The 20,271-nt window shown below is 52.2% G+C and overlaps 1 protein-coding gene across 1 annotated transcript; it reads left to right on the plus strand.

The window, feature by feature from the left end:
- Window positions 1-47: 47 nt before the first annotated feature.
- eno3 (enolase 3, (beta, muscle)) lies at window positions 48-15,038 on the plus strand. The gene is made up of 10 exons (XM_079215424.1): window positions 48-164; window positions 264-397; window positions 7,290-7,406; window positions 7,512-7,617; window positions 8,133-8,330; window positions 12,077-12,153; window positions 12,575-12,699; window positions 14,031-14,139; window positions 14,546-14,604; window positions 14,804-15,038. Exons 1-10 carry the CDS (start codon window positions 134-136, stop codon window positions 14,871-14,873), a joined length of 1,026 nt encoding a protein of 341 aa, XP_079071550.1. The 5' UTR covers window positions 48-133; the 3' UTR covers window positions 14,874-15,038.
- The last annotated feature ends 5,233 nt before the right edge of the window (window positions 15,039-20,271 follow it).

The following is a 20,271-nucleotide window of genomic DNA, read 5'->3' on the forward strand; positions in this document are numbered from 1 at the left end:
TCAGTGTGTCTTTACAAGTCAAGATGGAGCCTGTGTCTCTCTGACTACCTGTCTGTCTCTCTGTCTCTCTGTCTCTGTCTCTCTGTCTCTCCAGAACTTCAGTGTTGTTGAACAGGAGAAGATCGACAAGTTCATGCTGGAGTTGGATGGCACTGAGAACAAATGTAAGGACCTGTCTGTCTGACCTGTCTGACCTGTCTGTCTGTCTGACCTGTCTGTCTGTCTGACCTGTCTGTCTGTCTGACCTGTCTGTCTCTCCGCAGCTCAGTTTGGTGCTAACGCCATCCTGGGTGTGTCGCTGGCCGTCTGCAAGGCCGGAGCAGCAGAGAAAGGAGTTCCTCTTTACCGCCACATCGCCGACCTCGCTGGACACAAAGACGTCATACTTCCTGTTCCTGTGAGTGGGAGGGGCTTCCGGTGGGGGGGAGGGGCTTTGACTCTGACTGCAGCAGCTCACCACAAGCTCCATTATCAACAAGCTAATACTGATCATAGTCAATGGCTTTACCTTATCCTGGCTGGCTCCTACAAGTATTATTGTTGACCGTAATACCTTTAAATGTACGACGATGCACTTATCAAGTTCAACGCTACTGATACTGGAACGATTACAGTGTCCATGAAGTTAGCTTAGCTGGCTAGTAAAACTTAAAAAATACTTTAGTTAGCTTAGATGGTGAGACATTTTAGTGGGAAAATGCTAGGTGTCTAAATGCTAGGTATCTACATGCTAGGTGTCTAAATAGTCAAATATAGTTTGTGTTTTATATTAACACATTATATGTTCATAGTAACATACATTATTATCATAGTAGCATCAATATATATATATATATATATATATATATATATATATATATATATATATATATTTATATATATATATATTATAAATATATAATATGCGACTGTGGCTCAGTAGTGAGCAGGGTCGTCCTTCATTCAAAGGATCGGTGTGTAGAGTTGAGAAACAGCGAGACAGTAGGCGTAGTTGCAGTCGAGATAGTTTACTCTTTCTCCACATCAAATGTACAATGCTTGTGTACTATACTACAATACAGTACTAGAGCGGCAGCGCAAAACCCCACGCTTCCCGGAAACCAAAAACAACAACACCAACCCCGACCCCGGAAACCCCACCAGCTCTTAAAGGCACAGTAGCCCTTCGGTGAATGTCTCTCACAGCCCGTATGTGGGTCACCACACAGGCCCCCCCAGAATTCACCCAACCAAAAGTGCAATAGACGAAAGTCAGTGAACAGAGTCCGACCCCAAAAGGCAAAGTCAACGTGGCGGGGGGCGGACCAAACGGCCGAAACGGCTGCGCTTCGCAGCAGGGGGCTCCAGTGGGGCCGGGGCAGGGACAGAGGCCGGGGCCGGGTGCGGGGCTGAAACAGGGGGGCGCCCCCGGCGTGGGGGCAGGGCCAACTGGACGGGCTCATCAACGTCTAAATGAGCAGGCTTGAGACGGTCGATAGTGACTCTCTCCGGCCTGCCACCCCTGTCTACAACAAAGTTCTTAGCGCCCGCTTCCAGGACCCGGAAGGGGCCGTCGTAGGGGGGCTGCAGCGGAGACCGATGGCCGTCATGGCGGATGAAGACATACCTCGCCGCTGGCAGGTCCCTGGGGACATAGGACTGGGGGAGGCAGTGGCGAGTCGTCGGGACAGGCACGAAAGCGTCGGCGACGCCCCGGGACACAGTTCGGTGAGAGGAGGCGGACCAGGGTGCAGTCGCGTCCGGTAGAAACTCCCCCGGGACCCGCAGGGGCTGGCCGTATACCAGCTCGGCGGATGAGGCCTGGAGGTCTTCCTTGGGGGCAGAGCGGAGACCGAGCATGACCCACGGGAGGCGGTCAATCCAGTCGGCGCCCGTAAGGCTGGCACGAAGGGCGGCCTTCATGTCACGATGGAACCTCTCACAAAGCCCATTAGCCTGCGGATTGTACGCCGTAGTGCGGTGTATCTTCACCCCCAGGTGCTCAGCCACTGTAGTCCAGAGCTCCGAGGTGAACTGTGGGCCCCTGTCGCTCGTGATGTCACCCGGCGTGCCAAATCGGGCCACCCAGCACCCGATGAATGCCCGGGCGACCTCCGCAGCTGTAGTGGAGGACAGGGGGACAGCTTCCGGCCACCTGGTGGTCCTGTCCACCATGGTCAGAAGGTAAGTACATCCGCGGGAGGGGGGCAGGGGGCCCACCAGGTCCACATTCACGTGGTCGAAGCGCCTCTCTGGCACCACAAACGGTGCCAAAGGGGCTTTTGTATGGCGGTGCACCTTAGCACGCTGGCACGCGACGCAAGAGCCAGCCCAGGCTCTAATGTCCTTCCGGAGACCAGGCCAAACGAACCTGACGCCCACTAGCTTAGCCGAGGCCTTCACCCCAGGGTGGGAAAGGCCGTGGATGGTGTCGAAAACCCGCCGCCGCCAGGCAGCAGGCACCAGCGGGCGCGGTTGACCGGTAGAGGTGTCGCAGAGGAGGGTGGCGTCTGCTGTGTCGAACACCACGTCCTCCAGCCGCAGCGCAGTAGGAGCCGACCGGAAGGCTTGAATGTCTGAGTCCGCGGCTTGGTCCGCCGCCATAGCGGCGTAGTCGAGCCCCAAGTGGACGGACCTGACGACCACCCGAGAGAGGCAGTCGGCGACAAAGTTGTCCTTGCCCGACACGTGCTGGATGTCCGTGGTGAACTCGGAAATCGCCGAGAGCTGACGTTGCTGACGCCCCGACCACGGCTCCGTGGCCTTGGCCATGGAGAACGTCAGGGGCCTGTGATCCACGAACGCAGTAAAACGCCTGCCCTCCAACAAGAACCTGAAGTGTCTGGTGGCAAGGAAAAGTCCCAACAGTTCCCTGTCAAAGGTGCTGTACTTGCGCTCGTTTTCCCGGAGCTGTTTGCTGAAGAACGCCAGCGGCTGCCAGGCGCCCCCCACCCACTGCTCGCACACCGCCCCCACCGCGTAGTCAGAGGCGTCCGTGGTGAGGGCAATGGGGGCAGCGGAAGACGGGTGCGCCAGCAGAGCAGCGTCGGCCAGCGCGGCCTTGGCCGCAGTGAAGGCTATGTCCATCTCCGAGGACCAGTCCAACACATCCCTGGGCAGCTTTCCCCGCAGGGCTTCGTACATAGGGCGCATGAGGTGGGCAGCACGGGAAAGGAAACGGTTGTAAAAGTTCACCATGCCCAGAAACTCCTGCAGAGACCGTACGGTGCGGGGGCGAGGAAAACCTGCGACGGCCTCCACCCTGGCGGGAAGGGGGACGATTCCCCGCGGAGTGACGTGGTGGCCGAGGAAGGTGATGGACGACAGGCCAAACTGGCACTTAGCTGGGTTGACGATGAGGCCATGTTCGCTGAGGCGGCCGAACAGCTGCTGGAGGTGAGTCATGTGCTCCTCCATGGACGCACTGGCCACCAGAATGTCGTCTAAATAAACAAACAAAAAAGGCATGTCCCGAAGAACGGAGTCCATCAGGCGCTGAAACGTCTGCGCCGCCCCCTTGAGGCCAAACGGCATACGCAAAAACTCAAAAAGCCCAAAGGGCGTGATGACGGCCGTCTTTGGGACATCCTGTGGGTGGACCGGCACCTGGTGGTATCCCCGCACCAGGTCCACCTTGGAGAAGACGACGGCCCCTGCCAGGTGGGCAGAGAAGTCCTGTATGTGCGGGACGGGGTACCGGTCAGCAGCGGTGGCATTGTTAAGGCGACGGAAATCGCCGCACGGGCGCCAACCCCCGTTGGCCTTAGTAACCATGTGTAGGGGGGACGCCCATGGACTGTTTGATCGGCGCACAATGCCGAGGCGCTCCATGGTCGAGAACTCCTCCCTGGCGATTGCCAGCTTGGCTGAGTCAAGGCGGCGGGCACGGGCGTAGACCGGGGAACCCACAGTGGTGATATGGTGCTCCACGCCATGCTTAGCCACCGCAGACGAGAACGTGGGTGTGGTGAGGTCGGGGAACTGGGCGAGCAGGTGTTGATACGGGTCCCCGGTGACCAGCGTGTTTGACAGGCAGAGCGCCCCAGCCCCCCCCAGCGTGCAGGGGTACGAGGCAAAAGAAAGGGCATCAATCAGGCGACAGTTCTTTACGTCCACCAGCAGGCTGAAAGCACAGAGGAAATCTGCGCCCAGGAGCGGCGTGGATACCGCAGCCACAACAAAGTCCCAGCCGAAACGGCGGCCGCCCAAACACACCTCCACTTGCCTGGTGCCGTAGGTACGTATGGGCGTGCCGTTAGCGGCGTCCATCCGGGGGCCGCGTCCGCCGGCCACGGTGTCCACGGGTTGAGCTGGCAGGATGCTGCGTTGTGCGCCCGAGTCGACCAGCAGCCGCCGGCCCGACAAGGAGTCAGTGATGAATAACAGCTTGCAGCCCCGGCCGGCGCCCATAGCCGCTAACGAGCGCCGGCCCTGGCGTTTCCCTGCGGCTTGAAACTGCACGGCCTACGGCACTGCTTGGCCTTGGCCCCAAACCTAGCATGGTAGTAACAGAGCCCATCGTCGGGTTGGCGGCGGGCCGTCACCGCAGCCGCAGTGTCTGAATAGTTCTCCATGGGCGGGGGCGGGGTGCCCTGGTGGGGTAGCAGGGCATGGACAAACTGCTGCCGGTTGGCCAGAAAAACCCGGTCTGCTTCAGCAGCCAGAGTGCGATAGTCCTTGGACGCGGCGAGGGGGGAACTGGCCAGTGCCGTGCGTACAGGCACTGGGAGCTGCCTCAGGAAAATGTGCGTGAAAAGGAAGGAGGGATCAGCCGATCCTAGCACGGCTAGCATTTTCTCCATCATCTCCGACGGCCTGCTGTCGCCGAGGCCGTTGAGGGAGAGCAGGCGGTCCGCCTTCTCCAGTTCAGACAGTTCGAAGAGCTTCAGCAGAAATGTCTTCAGTGCCTCGTACTTGCCGGCAGCCGGTGGAGCCTCCAGCAGCATCATCGCTCGTGCCGTCGTCGAAGCATCCAAAGCGGCCACCACGTGGAAGTATTTCGTGGCATCCCGACTTATTCCCCTGAGCTGGAACTGGGCTTCTATGTGCTGAAACCACGGCCGTGGGTTATGCTGCCAAAAGTCCGGCAACTTGACGGTAGCGGCGTAGACATTAGCCATGTCGTTAGCACCGGCGGTCGGTGCGGCGGCGCCGTTCTCGTTGTCGGACATGCCGTATTCACTCTCAGGGTCACCAGTGTAGAGTTGAGAAACAGCGAGACAGTAGGCGTAGTTGCAGTCGAGATAGTTTACTCTTTCTCCACATCAAATGTACAATGCTTGTGTACTATACTACAATACAGTACTAGAGCGGCAGCGCAAAACCCCACGCTTCCCGGAAACCAAAAACAACAACACCAACCCCGACCCCGGAAACCCCACCAGCTCTTAAAGGCACAGTAGCCCTTCGGTGAATGTCTCTCACAGCCCGTATGTGGGTCACCACACAGGCCCCCCCAGAATTCACCCAACCAAAAGTGCAATAGACGAAAGTCAGTGAACAGAGTCCGACCCCAAAAGGCAAAGTCAACGTGGCGGGGGGCGGACCAAACGGCCGAAACGGCTGCGCTTCGCAGCAGGGGGCTCCAGTGGGGCCGGGGCAGGGACAGAGGCCGGGGCCGGGTGCGGGGCTGAAACAGGGGGGCGCCCCCGGCGTGGGGGCAGGGCCAACTGGACGGGCTCATCAACGTCTAAATGAGCAGGCTTGAGACGGTCGATAGTGACTCTCTCCGGCCTGCCACCCCTGTCTACAACAAAGTTCTTAGCGCCCGCTTCCAGGACCCGGAAGGGGCCGTCGTAGGGGGGCTGCAGCGGAGACCGATGGCCGTCATGGCGGATGAAGACATACCTCGCCGCTGGCAGGTCCCTGGGGACATAGGACTGGGGGAGGCAGTGGCGAGTCGTCGGGACAGGCACGAAAGCGTCGGCGACGCCCCGGGACACAGTTCGGTGAGAGGAGGCGGACCAGGGTGCAGTCGCGTCCGGTAGAAACTCCCCCGGGACCCGCAGGGGCTGGCCGTATACCAGCTCGGCGGATGAGGCCTGGAGGTCTTCCTTGGGGGCAGAGCGGAGACCGAGCATGACCCACGGGAGGCGGTCAATCCAGTCGGCGCCCGTAAGGCTGGCACGAAGGGCGGCCTTCATGTCACGATGGAACCTCTCACAAAGCCCATTAGCCTGCGGATTGTACGCCGTAGTGCGGTGTATCTTCACCCCCAGGTGCTCAGCCACTGTAGTCCAGAGCTCCGAGGTGAACTGTGGGCCCCTGTCGCTCGTGATGTCACCCGGCGTGCCAAATCGGGCCACCCAGCACCCGATGAATGCCCGGGCGACCTCCGCAGCTGTAGTGGAGGACAGGGGGACAGCTTCCGGCCACCTGGTGGTCCTGTCCACCATGGTCAGAAGGTAAGTACATCCGCGGGAGGGGGGCAGGGGGCCCACCAGGTCCACATTCACGTGGTCGAAGCGCCTCTCTGGCACCACAAACGGTGCCAAAGGGGCTTTTGTATGGCGGTGCACCTTAGCACGCTGGCACGCGACGCAAGAGCCAGCCCAGGCTCTAATGTCCTTCCGGAGACCAGGCCAAACGAACCTGACGCCCACTAGCTTAGCCGAGGCCTTCACCCCAGGGTGGGAAAGGCCGTGGATGCCGTCGAAGCATCCAAAGCGGCCACCACGTGGAAGTATTTCGTGGCATCCCGACTTATTCCCCTGAGCTGGAACTGGGCTTCTATGTGCTGAAACCACGGCCGTGGGTTATGCTGCCAAAAGTCCGGCAACTTGACGGTAGCGGCGTAGACATTAGCCATGTCGTTAGCACCGGCGGTCGGTGCGGCGGCGCCGTTCTCGTTGTCGGACATGCCGTATTCACTCTCAGGGTCACCAGTGTAGAGTTGAGAAACAGCGAGACAGTAGGCGTAGTTGCAGTCGAGATAGTTTACTCTTTCTCCACATCAAATGTACAATGCTTGTGTACTATACTACAATACAGTACTAGAGCGGCAGCGCAAAACCCCACGCTTCCCGGAAACCAAAAACAACAACACCAACCCCGACCCCGGAAACCCCACCAGCTCTTAAAGGCACAGTAGCCCTTCGGTGAATGTCTCTCACAGCCCGTATGTGGGTCACCACAGGTGGTTCGATCCCCTGCTCCACTAGTCCATGTCCATGTGACCTTGGGCAAGACACTTAACCCCAAATGTCTCCTATAGCTGTTCTACAGTGTGTGAATGTTAGTTAGTCCTGATGGACAGGTGGTACCTTAGCTCCTCCCATCAGTGTGTATTTACCATCACATTTTATTTTCAGGCTTTTAACGTGATTAACGGCGGAAGCCATGCTGGAAACAAACTGGCCATGCAGGAGTTCATGATTCTTCCAGTTGGAGCCGCCAACTTCCACGAAGCCATGAGGATTGGAGCCGAGGTACATATGTACTGGTGTTAGTACTGGTATTAATACCTGTTTGAGTACCTGCATTAGTACTTGTAGTGGTACTATTAGAGGTACTAACTGTGTTCTGATGCTCAGGTGTACCACAACCTGAAGAACGTCATCAAGGCAAAGTATGGGCAAGACGCCACCAACGTGGGAGACGAGGGAGGCTTCGCCCCCAACATCCTGGAGAACAACGAGGGTGAGACATGCACCTGTCTATCTGACTGTATGTCTGACTTGATGCTCCATCAAGCCAAGTTCATGCTGCACAACCTTCAACAAGGTCATCCTCCATAACGATCAGTGAAGTTCTTCTAGTTTAAACCGTCTCCAAGCTAATGGATGAACTCAGCAGGAAACGCAGACCAGTAGGAAGTGCTGACCAGCAGGAAGTGCAGACCAACAGGAAGTACAGACCAGCAGGAAGTGCAGACCAACAGGAAGTGCAAATCAGCAGGAAGTGCAGACAAGTACAAAGTGCAGAACAGCAGGAAGTACAGACCAGCAGGAAGTACAGACCAGCAGGAAGTGCAAACTAGGAGGAAGTGCAGACCAGCAAGAAAAGCAGACCAGTAAAAAGAGCAGACCAGTAAGAAGTGCAGACCAGTAGGAAGTGCAGACCAGTAGGAAGTGCAGACCAGCAAGAAAAGCAGACCAGCAAGAAGTGCAGACCAGCAGGAAGTAGTGGCTTTGACCTTTGACCTCCCCGTGCAGCTCTGGAGCTGCTGAAGACGGCCATCGAGAAGGCCGGCTACCCCGACAAGATCATCATCGGCATGGACGTGGCGGCCTCCGAGTTCTACCGCAATGGGAAGTACGACCTGGACTTCAAGTCCCCCGACGACCCGGCCAGACACATCAGTGGAGACCAGCTGGGAGACCTGTACCGCAGCTTCATCAAGGGCTACCCAGGTAAGATATAATAGTATGAGTGTATATAAGTAGATCCCAAAGACAGCAGCTTCAACCAGCTGGTAGATCCTAAAGACACCAGTTCACACAAAGTCTTCAATGGAACCAGTTCACCTGCAACCTTTGAGGCCAACAACACAAAGTCTTCAATGGAACCAGTTCCCCTGCAACCTTTGAGGCCAACAACACAAAGTCTTCAATGGAACCAGTTCCCCTGCAACCTTTGAGGCCAACAACACAAAGTCTTCAATGGAACCAGTTCCCCTGCAACCTTTGAGGCCAACAACACAAAGTCTTCAATGGAACCAGTTCCCCTGCAACCTTTGAGGCCAACAACACAAAGTCTTCGAAAAAAAAAAACGCCTATCCAGGTATACCCAAAGTAAACAGGAAGCTGTACTTGAACTATTTGGAGTAAATGCATGGTCTTGGTCTCTTTTGAAAGGTAACAATCTGAAGCTTTTTTCCCTCAATAGTCAGAATCACTTTAAGTGCTGCTGACAGAGTTATATGAGTTTGAACACACTAAAGAATAAGGTTTTTATTTCCGTCTGAACATGTCTTTGTAAATAGATGCCTGTAGATGACTATAAATGTGATTTATGGACTGGAAAACACAATGGGACCATAGCCTGAAGCCTTTTCTAGTCTAAGTAAAAAGTTGATAACAATATCACAGAAAATGAATATTTTACACATGTTTTTCTAATGAAATGTCTAGGCGTTTTTTCATTTTGAGACTGAAAATATTCCTGATTTATATACTATATACCTATTAAAAAGGCTTATAGTCTTGCAAACCTATAGAGGTACTATTCATATATACTACCAGTATTGCTGACACAGAGAAAATGAAGTATAAATGCATTTTTATGCTAATTTACACTTCAGACTGAAGCTCTACAGCAGCTGTCTCTTCTCATCAAATTGAAGGCTGTTGGGATTATTTGCCCCCCTCTTCCGCCTATCTTTGTTTAGGGAATTTCATTGGCTGTCCGAAACGCCTGTCATCTGAGCTGTACGACGCAACAGACGTGAGCCACGTAAGAAAATAGAGGCTGAGCCTAAACTTCAACGTAGCTTCTGGTTGGGTAATGTAGCTTGTCAGTCAGGACATGAAGCTCCTATTGGTTCAAGTGGGGTCTCATTGAAACCGTTAGATTTCGGCGGACATTTTGATAGCGAGTTTGTAGCTGTGCTCCAATGCAAACATAACTTTCTGCTAAAAACCATACTACTTTCGTTCATAACTTTCAGCTGCAATGGAATTATGCAACGCCAGTTGGTGGATATTTATGGATGCAATCACGTGTTTTGGACTAAATCTTTTATGGGATTTATTTTTATTGGACCTTTACGACGTAACAACGCCGTTTTTGTTGGAATATTATGGATTTATGGATCAATATGAGGCGTCATCGGTGAGTTGTCTTGATTTTCAAATCGCTTGTTTGTTTGTTGTTGTCTGACAAAAGTATTGATTGTAGCTGCTGTGGTGGTCTGATCTTGAAACGGAGTGGACAGCTGGAATCACAAGAATCATAGGTTTCCAGAAACATATGGCACTCGTACCGAACTATAAATAGATGTACAGTATACAACGGAATGTACAACGGAATGTACAGTGTATAGTTGAAATGGGCGCCCGCGCGACAGCAGAACGTTAAGAGGTTAACAACACAAAGTCTTCAATGGAACCAGTTCACCTTTAACCTTTGAGACCAACAACACAAAGTCTTCAATGGAACCAGTTCGCCTTTAACCTTTGAGACCAACAACACAAAGTCTTCAATGGAACCAGTTCACCTTTAACCTTTGAGACCAACAACACAAAATCTTCAATGGAACCAGTTCACCTGCAACCTTTGAGACTTAACAACACAAAGTCTTCAATGGAACCAGTTCACCTGCAACCTTTGAGACTTAACAACACAAAGTCTTCAATGGAACCAGTTCCCCTGCAACCTTTGAGGCCAACAACACAAAGTCTTCAATGGAACCAGTTCACCTGCAACCTTTGAGACTTAACAACACAAAGTCTTCAATGGAATTAGTTCACCTTTAACCTTTGAGACTTAACAACACAAAGTCTTCAATGGAACCAGTTCCCCTGCAACCTTTGAGGCCAACAACACAAAGTCTTCAATGGAACCAGTTCACCTGCAACCTTTGAGACCAACAACACAAAGTCTTCAATGGAACCAGTTCACCTTTAACCTTTGAGACCAACAACACGGAGGCCGTTTCTCAATACCCAAGTACACAAGTACGGACTTGTGAACTTTTGGAGTCTGGACTTGGGAGTCCAGACCCTCAAAGACAGGAGAACGCAAGACGGTCTTTCTGCAATTGGAACAGCAGCTGACTTGATGACGTCACCACCTCAGCTGTTGTTGTCATGAGTTACTCTAATTCTTCACTGTAAAGTATTTTTACAGTCAAACAAAATATGACAACCCTGCTTATTTTGCACTGGTTTCACAGATATACACATATCATTATATATATATATATATATATATATATATATATTGTGTGTATATATATGTATATTATTGGGTTTATAAATATCTAAAATATATATACACACACAGATACACATCTCATTGTATATATATTGTGTTCATAAATATGTATTTTATATAAACACTTATATAGATACACATATAAATGTAGATATAATATGTTTTTAAATGTGTTTTATATATACATATAATTGCAAACAATTCGGTCAAAAGTAATAAGACACCGCTGTAGTTCAAAGTAAAAGTTAAATTAAAATCTTAAGTTATAAACCTTAACCTTTCCCTCAGTCAAACTGATTTAATGTGACTGTGCATAAATAATAATGATTGCTTGTTAAATCCTCGAAACAGAATTATATCTCATGTTTAATCGATACGGAGACATCGGAGGCAGCGGATCATTTCAAAAAGTCCAGCCGAGATCAGGCTGCTGTCGGCGGGCAGCAGAGCGCTGACGGCCCGGTGCTGCGGGGCTCACGGTCCGCGAGCAGGACCTCGACCCGTCAGCGTATCTTTTTAAGTCGGCCGATTCTTGAGAAAGCGACCACAGATTTGATGCTTAAACAACTAACTTCTTGCCTGAAAACATCCTAAAATTACATTTTGTGACTCAACAACGGTAGTATTCAGAGAACTTTCAGTTATGAGTTTTCTCATCCGCCATTGTTCCTCGTTTGCTGGTTCGAAATGCATTCTGGGATATTGGCTCTCTCAAGTACGCTCAAGTCTGCTCTGATGCGTCCCCGGTAACATGGGCGGATCAAGTCACATCCGGGACTTTTCACCGTGCTTGGCGAGAAGCGGACTTTTGAATTGGACCAGTACTTGGGCCGCGACTGATGACGTTTCACGAGTCCAGAGAACACGAGTACAGAGAAGAACGCTGATTGAGAAACGGCCAAAGTCTTCAATGGAACCAGTTCACCTGCAACCTTTGAGACTTAACAACACAGAGTCTTCAATGGAACCAGTTCACCTGCAACCTTTGAGACTTAACAACACAGAGTCTTCAATGGAACCAGTTCACCTGCAACCTTTGAGACTTAACAACAAACCACAACGAACACAACGTGTTACCACAACCCTAAAGGATGACCGCTTTAACAAGGACCCAGTCCTCTGACTCCTACAGGTCTAACTGGCAGGAGGATTTAAGAGACTCCTTCACTTCATAATGACCTGTCTGTCTCTCTTCCTGTCTGTCTCTCTTCCTGTCTCCAGTTCTGTCCATCGAGGATCCATTTGACCAGGACGACTGGGAGAACTGGGCCAAGTTCACCGCCTCCACAGACATCCAGGTGAGACAGACAGACAGGTATGCAGACAGACAGGTAGTCAGGTATAGCAGACACACAGACAGACAGACAGATGAGACAGACAGACAGGTATTCAGATAGACAGGTAGTCAGGTATAGCAGACACACAGACAGATGAGACAGACAGACAGGTATTCAGATAGACAGGTAGTCAGGTATAGCAGACACACAGACAAACAGACAGACAGATGAGACAGACAGACAGACAGGTATTCAGATAGACAGGTAGTCAGGTATAGCAGACACACAGACAAACAGACAGACGATTGAGGTTTGAATGTAATTCAGAATATTCTTTATGGATCAGATCTGCAGTGACTTAAAAGTGTGTGTGTGTGTGTGTGTGTGTGTGTGTGTGTGTGTGTGTGTGTGTGTGTGTGTGTGTGTGTTTCCAACCAATCAGATCGTAGGAGACGACCTGACGGTGACCAATCCCAAGAGGATCCAGCAGGCCGTGGACAAGAAGGCCTGCAACTGTCTGCTGCTCAAAGTCAACCAGATCGGCTCCGTGACCGAGTCCATCCAGGCGTAAGATACCTACCTGTCTGTCTGTACACCTGCCTGTCTTACTTGTCTGTCGTACTTGTCTGTCTGAGACATGTCTTGATTTATTTTTATTGATTGATTGTGATGTTTGTTGGAGCAAATTTTGGACATTCTTTCCTCTGTCTCTCTCTACCTATCTTTCTGTCTCGTTGTCTCTCTCTTTTATTTCCTTTCCCTGTCTGTCTGACCCGTCCCTATGCGTGTCTTTACCCTCCCCAACCTGTCTGACTGACCCGTCCCTATGCGTGTCTTTACCCTCCCCAACCTGTCTGTCTGACCCGTCCCTATGCGTGTCTTTACCCTCCCCAACCTGTCTGTCTGACCCGTCCCTATGCGTGTCTTTACCCTCCCCAACCTGTCTGTCTGACCCGTCCCTATGCGTGTCTTTACCCTCCCCAACCTGTCTGACCCGTCCCTATGCGTGTCTTTACCCTCCCCAACCTGTCTGTCTGACCCGTCCCTATGCGTGTCTTTACCCTCCCCAACCTGTCTGACTGACCCGTCCCTATGCGTGTCTTTACCCTCCCCAACCTGTCTGTCTGACCCGTCCCTATGCGTGTCTTTACCCTCCCCAACCTGTCTGTCTGACCCGTCCCTATGCGTGTCTTTACCCTCCCCAACCTGTCTGACCCGTCCCTATGCGTGTCTTTACCCTCCCCAACCTGTCTGTCTGACCCGTCCCTATGCGTGTCTTTACCCTCCCCAACCTGTCTGTCTGACCCGTCCCTATGCGTGTCTTTACCCTCCCCAACCTGTCTGACCCGTCCCTATGCGTGTCTTTACCCTCCCCAACCTGTCTGTCTGACCCGTCCCTATGCGTGTCTTTACCCTCCCCAACCTGTCTGTCTGACCCGTCCCTATGCGTGTCTTTACCCTCCCCAACCTGTCTGTCTGACCCGTCCCTATGCGTGTCTTTACCCTCCCCAACCTGTCTGTCTGACCCGTCCCTATGCGTGTCTTTACCCTCCCCAACCTGTCTGTCTGACCCGTCCCTATGCGTGTCTTTACCCTCCCCAACCTGTCTGTCTGACCCGTCCCTATGCGTGTCTTTACCCTCCCCAACCTGTCTGTCTGACCCGTCCCTATGCGTGTCTTTACCCTCCCCAACCTGTCTGTCTGACCCGTCCCTATGCGTGTCTTTACCCTCCCCAACCTGTCTGACCCGTCCCTATGCGTGTCTTTACCCTCCCCAACCTGTCTGTCTGACCCGTCCCTATGCGTGTCTTTACCCTCCCCAACCTGTCTGACCCGTCCCTATGCGTGTCTTTACCCTCCCCAACCTGTCTGCCTGACCCGTCCTGTCTGTCTCTCAGGTGTAAGCTGGCTCAGAGCAGTGGTTGGGGTGTGATGGTCAGCCATCGATCCGGAGAGACTGAAGACACCTTCATCTCTGACCTGGTGGTCGGACTCTGCACTGGACAGGTAGACAGACAGACAGACAGACAGACAGACAGACAGACAGACAGACACAATGAACAAAAAGGTCGACAGACCAGGAGGACGAAAACAACAACAATTACAACAACTGGACAAGGAAGTCTCTGATTCACTGAACACCTGTCTCTCTCTCTCTCTCTCTCTCTCTCTCTCTCTCTCTCTCTCTCTCTCTACCTCTACCTAACTCTCTCTGTCTACCTGTCTCTCTCTCTCTCTAACTCTCTCTCTCTACCTAACTCTCTCTCTCTCTCTACCTCTCTCTACCTAACTCTCTCTCTCTACCTAACTCTCTCTCTCTCTCTACCTCTCTCTACCTAACTCTCTCTCTCTCTCTACGCCTCTCTCTCTCTCTCTCTCTCTCTCTCTCTCTACCTGTCTCTCTCTCTCTCAGATTAAGACCGGTGCTCCCTGCAGGTCAGAGCGTCTCGCCAAATATAACCAGTTGATGAGGTGAGAACTTCCTGTCTTGACTCAAAGTCACAACACTTACTACAAAGTAAAAGCACATTATTTACTCTACAAAGTAAAAGCACATTATTTACTCGACAAAGTAAAAGCACAATCTTTACTCCACAAAGTAAAAGCACAGTCTTTACTCTACAAAGTAAAAGCCCGATGTTTAGTTTACAAATGACCTCTGACCCTTCAGGATCGAGGAGGAACTCGGAGACAAGGCCAAGTTTGCCGGCAAAGACTTCCGCCACCCAAAAATCAACTAAAGCTCCGTCTTGCCTTCCTGTCTGTCGCCATGACAACTGACTGACAACAGATGACCCTGAAGCCCCGCCCCACTCCAGGTGGGGGTTTGACTCCGGCGTCTAGCTATAATTCCACGAATGATGTTTTCATATAAAACACAATAAAGATGAAAGAATGAAACTTCACTCGGTGTGTTTTCTTGGAAAAGACAATAATAGTGTACTATAGTGCAATAATGACATTTACTATACTGCAATAATTATATTTATTATAGTTATAGTTATATATATTATAGCTCTTCCAATGAATCACCACCTTAACGTGGTGGAGGAGTTTGAGTGGCTCAGTGATCCTGGGAGCTATGTTGTCCGGGGCGTCAGCCCCTGGTAGGGTCTCCCAAGGCAAACAGGTCTCGGGGGAGAGCCCAGACTAAGAGCGGTTCAAAAAACCCTGATGATTTACGGCCCACGGAATGAAGCTACCTCGCCCGGACAAGGGAACCCGGGGCACCCTCCCGGAATCAGACCCGGGAGGGGAGCTCGACGGCGAGCGTCTGGTGGCTGGGCTTTTACCCGTGGGGCCCGGTCGGGCTCAGCCCGAAAAAAAGATCATGGACCAGCAACCCTGTGGACTCACCACCCGCGGGGGGAAGCATCGGGGTCGGGTGCTATGCAGACCGGGCGGCGGGCCAGGCAGGAGACCTGGGTGAGCCGATCGCCGGCAGCATAGACTAGCTCTAGGGACGTGGAACGTCACCTCGCTAGCGGGGAAAGAGCCGGAGCTGGTGCAGGAGGTGGAGCGGTACCAGCTAGATATAGTTGGGCTCACCTCCACGCACAGCATGGGCTCTGGAACCAAGCTCCTGGAGAAGGGTTGGACTTTGTCCTTTTCTGGAGTTGCCCAGGGTGAGAGGCGCCGGGCGGGAGTGGGGATACTCACGAGCCCCCGGCTGAGCGCCGCTATGTTGGAGTTTTCCCCGGAGAACGAGAGGGTCGCCTCCCTGCGCCTACGGGTTGCAGGGAGTAAAGCTCTGACTGTTGTTTGTGCTTATGCACCGAACAGCAGTTCAGAGTATTCGGCCTTCTTGGAGTCGGTGGGAGGGGTCCTGGAAAGGGCGCCGCCTGCCGACTCCATAGTTCTCCTGGGAGACTTCAACGCTCACGTGGGCAATGACAGAGAAACCTGGCGGGGCGTGATTGGGAGGAACGGCTTGCCCGATCTGAACCCGAATGGTGTTTTGTTGTTGGACTTCTGTGCTAGCCACAGTTTGTCCATAACGAACACCATGTTCGAACATAAGGTGGCTCATAAGTGTACCTGGTACCAGAACACCTTAGGCCGGAGATCAATGATCGACTTTGTAGTCGTATCATCTGATCTGCGGCCGTATGTCTTGGACACTCGGGTGAAGAGAGGAGCAGAGCTGTCAACTGATCACCACCTGGTGGTGAGTTGGATCAGATGGCGGGGGAGTCGGCTAGGAAGACCTGGCAAGCCCAAACGTGTAGTGAGGGTGAACTGGGAACGTCTGGCGGAGGACCCTGTCCGGGAGGTCTTCAACTCCCACCTCCGGAAGAACTTCTCACAAATCCCGAGGGAGGCTGGGGACGTGGAACCCGAGTGGACCATGTTCAAAGCCTCTATTGTGGACGCGGCTGCTCGGAGCTGTGGTCGGAAGGTCATCGGTGCCTGTCGTGGCGGCAACCCGAGAACCCGGTGGTGGACACCGGGGGATGTGGAAGCCGTCAAACTGAAGAAGGAGGCCTTTCGGGCCTGGCTTGCCCAGGGGTCTCCTGAAGCAGCTGACGGGTACCGGCAGGCCAGAAGGACTGCAGCTGCGATGGTCGCGGATGCTAAAACTCGGGCATGGGAGGAGTTCGGGGAGGCCATGGAGAAGGACTTTCGGTTGGCCTCAAGGAAGTTCTGGCAAACCATCCGACGGCTCAGGAAGGGAAAGCAGGGCCTACCCCAGGCTGTTCTCAGCAGGGGGGGGGAACTGCTGACCCGGACTGGGGACATCGTCGGGCGGTGGAAAGAGCACTTTGAGGAACTCCTAAACCCGGCCAACATGTCCCCCGGAGAGGGGGCAGCGGCGGAAGACTTTGGGGTGGTTTCACCCATATCCCTGGCAGAGGTCGCTAAGGTAGTCAAAAAGCTCCTTGGTGGCAAGGCGCCAGGGGTGGATGAGATCCGCCCTGAGATGCTGAAAGCGCTGGACATTTATTGGGCTATCTTAGCTGACACGCCTTTTCAGTGTCGCATGGGGGTCGGGTACAGTGCCCATGGACTGGCAGACCGGGGTGGTGGTTCCCATCTTCAAGAAGGGGGACCGGAGAGTGTGCTCAAACTATCGTGGCATCACACTGCTCAGTCTCCCAGGAAAAGCTTATGCCAGGGTGCTGGAAAGGAGGCTCCGACCGCTTGTCGAACCTCAGATTCAAGACGAGCAGTGCGGATTCCTTCCCGGCCGTGGAACAGTGGACCAGCTCTTTACCCTTGCAAGACTACTGGAGGGGTCCTGGGAGTTTGCTCAACCAGTCTACATGTGCTTTGTAGACTTGGAGAAGGCTTTCGACCGGGTACCTCGGGGGTTTTTGTGGGGGTTGCTGCGGGAGTATGGGGTGCCGGACCCGTTGACACGGGCTATCCGGTCTTTGTACGCCTGCAGTAGGAGCTGTGTTCGTATCCTCGGTAATAAGTCAGACACGTTCCCGGTGGGTGTTGGCCTCCGCCAGGGCTGCCCTTTATCACCGGTCCTGTTCGTGACCTTCATGGACAGGATATCTAGGCGCAGCCAGGGGGCGGAGAGGATCCGGTTCGGGAGTCTCGGGATCGCCTCTCTGCTGTTCGCGGATGATGTGGTCCTGTTTGCCTCCTCGGACCGTGACCTCCAGCATTCACTGGGGCGTTTTGCAGCCGAGTGTGAAGCGGCAGGGATGAGAGTTAGCGCCTCCAAATCTGAGGCCATGGTGCTCTGCCGGAAACCGGTGGATTGCTCCCTCCAGGTGGGGACAAGCTGCCTACCCCAAGCGAAGGAGTTCAAGTATCTCGGGGTCTTGTTCACGAGTGAGGGTAAGGTGGAGCGGGAGATGGACAGACGGATCGGTGCGGCTGCAGCAATAAAACAGGCGCTGTACCGGTCCGTCCTGGTGAAGAGGGAGCTGAGCCGGAAGGCGAAGCTCTCCATTTACTGGTCGGTCTACGTTCCAACCCTCACCTATGGTCACGAACTCTGGGTCGTGACCGAAAGAACGAGGTCTCGGATACAAGCGGCCGAAATGAGCTTCCTCCGTAGGGTGGCCGGGCTCAGCCTTAGAGATAGGGTAAGGAGCTTGCACATCAGGGGGAGCTTGGAGTCGAGTCGCTGCTCCTTCGTGTCGAAAGGAGTCAGCTGAGGTGTTCAGCATCTAGTCAGGATGCCTCCTGGACGCCTCCCATTAGAGGTTTTCCAGGCACGTCCAACTGGTAGGAGACCCCGGGGAAGACCGAGGACACGCTGGAGGGATCATATCTCCCGGCTGGCCTTGGAACGCCTCGGGATCCCCCAGAATGAGCTGGAAAGTGTTGCTGTGAGAGGGAAGCCTGGGTCGGCCTGATGGACCTGCTGCCACCGCGACCCGACCCCGGATAAGTGGCTGATAATGGATGGATGGATAGTGTAATAGTGACATTTATTATAGTGCAATAATGACATTTATTATAGTGTAATAATGACATTTATTATAGTGCAATAATTATATTTATTATAGTGCAATAATGACATATATTATAGTGCAATGATGACATTTATCATAGTACAATAATTATATTTATTATAGTGTAATAATGACAGTTATTATAGTGCAATAACTATATTTATTATAGTGCAATAATTATATTTATTATAGTGTAATAATGACATTCATTATAGTGCAATAATTATAGTTATTATAGTGTAATAATGGCATTTATTATAGTGCAATAATGACATTTATTATAGTGCAATAATTATATTTATTATAGTGCAATAATTACATTTATTATAGTGCAATAATGACATTTATTATAGTACAATAATTGTATTTATTGTAGTGTAATAATTAAATGTATTGTAATTTCATACAAATTATCATCATCACCTTCATCAGGCTGACCAGATGTTTGATGAAATTCTCGATTTGTACTGCTGACAGGAAATCAGGCAGGAAGTCAGACAGGAAGTCAGACAGGAAGTCAGGCAGGAAGTCAGACAGGAAATCAGACAGGAAGTCAGGCAGGAAGTCAGACAGGAAATCAGGCAGGAAGTCAGACAGGAAATCAGGCAGGAAGTCAGGCAGGAAGTCAGACAGGAAATCAGGCAGGAAGTCAGACAGGAAGTCAGGCAGGAAGTCAGACAGGAAATCAGGCAGGAAGTCAGAGAGGAAGTCAGACAGGAAGTCAGGCAGGATGTCAGACAGGAAGTCATACAGGAAGTTCCTAAAGATGTATCAACCTGGTTTGTGAGAAGCAAACCCTCCTGGAAACGTTTTTTTCTGGTAAAACCTGGTTTGTAAGGTGTGTGTGTGTGTGTGCGTGTGCGTGTGTGTGTGTGTGTGTGTGTGTGTGTGTATGTGTGTGTGTGTGTGTCACTGTGGGGTGAAAAGGAATGTTGTGCGTCACAACACACAGAGGTTTGGTTTTGTGATCAGCGACTTCTTTCTCTCTAATAAGGTGATTGATGAGCCATTCTTTGTGTGTGTGTGTGTGTGTGTGTGTGTGTGTGTGTTTGTGTGTGTGTGTGTGTGTGTGTGTGTGTGTGTGTGTTTGAGTGAGTGTGTGTGTGTGTGTTTTTAAGTGCGTGGTGTATGACCTCAGAGGCTGAATGGGGGGCGGGGTTTTGTCTGACTGGGACAAAGACGATGGGGGGGCGTCATTAAACACACACACAAACACACACACACCTATCCATCTGTAGCCCCGCCCCCTTCCACAGGAAATAGTTGCTCACAACAACATGGTAGCCGTGGTGACAGTTTACAACAAGGCTGGACGACCCAGGTCAGAGGTCACAAGGGTCTAAAGAGAGAGAGGACAGTGATGATGAGAATACTGGAAGAGGAAGAGAAGGATGCTTCAGGATGAGTTAGCAGCAAATGCTAAAGCAACCTCTGGAACTTCTTTTAGAACCCTGGAACCCCCCCTTCTGAAAGGTCATTGAACCCCTCAAGGCCCTATGGTACCTTCTGAAAGGTCATAGAACCCCTCAAGGCCCTAAGGTACCTTCTGAAAGGTTATTGAGCCCTTCCCTATGGTACCTTCTGAAAGGTCATAGAACCCCTCCCTATGGTATCTTCTGAAAGGTCATAGAACCCCTCAAGGCCCTATGGTACCTTCTGAAAGGTCATAGAACCCCTCAAAGCCCCAAGGTACCTTCTGAAAGGTCAGATAATCCCCTCAAGG

This window comes from Taurulus bubalis, assembly GCF_910589615.1.
Source record: "Taurulus bubalis genome assembly, chromosome: 3".
Classification (NCBI taxonomy): domain Eukaryota; kingdom Metazoa; phylum Chordata; class Actinopteri; order Perciformes; family Cottidae; genus Taurulus; species Taurulus bubalis.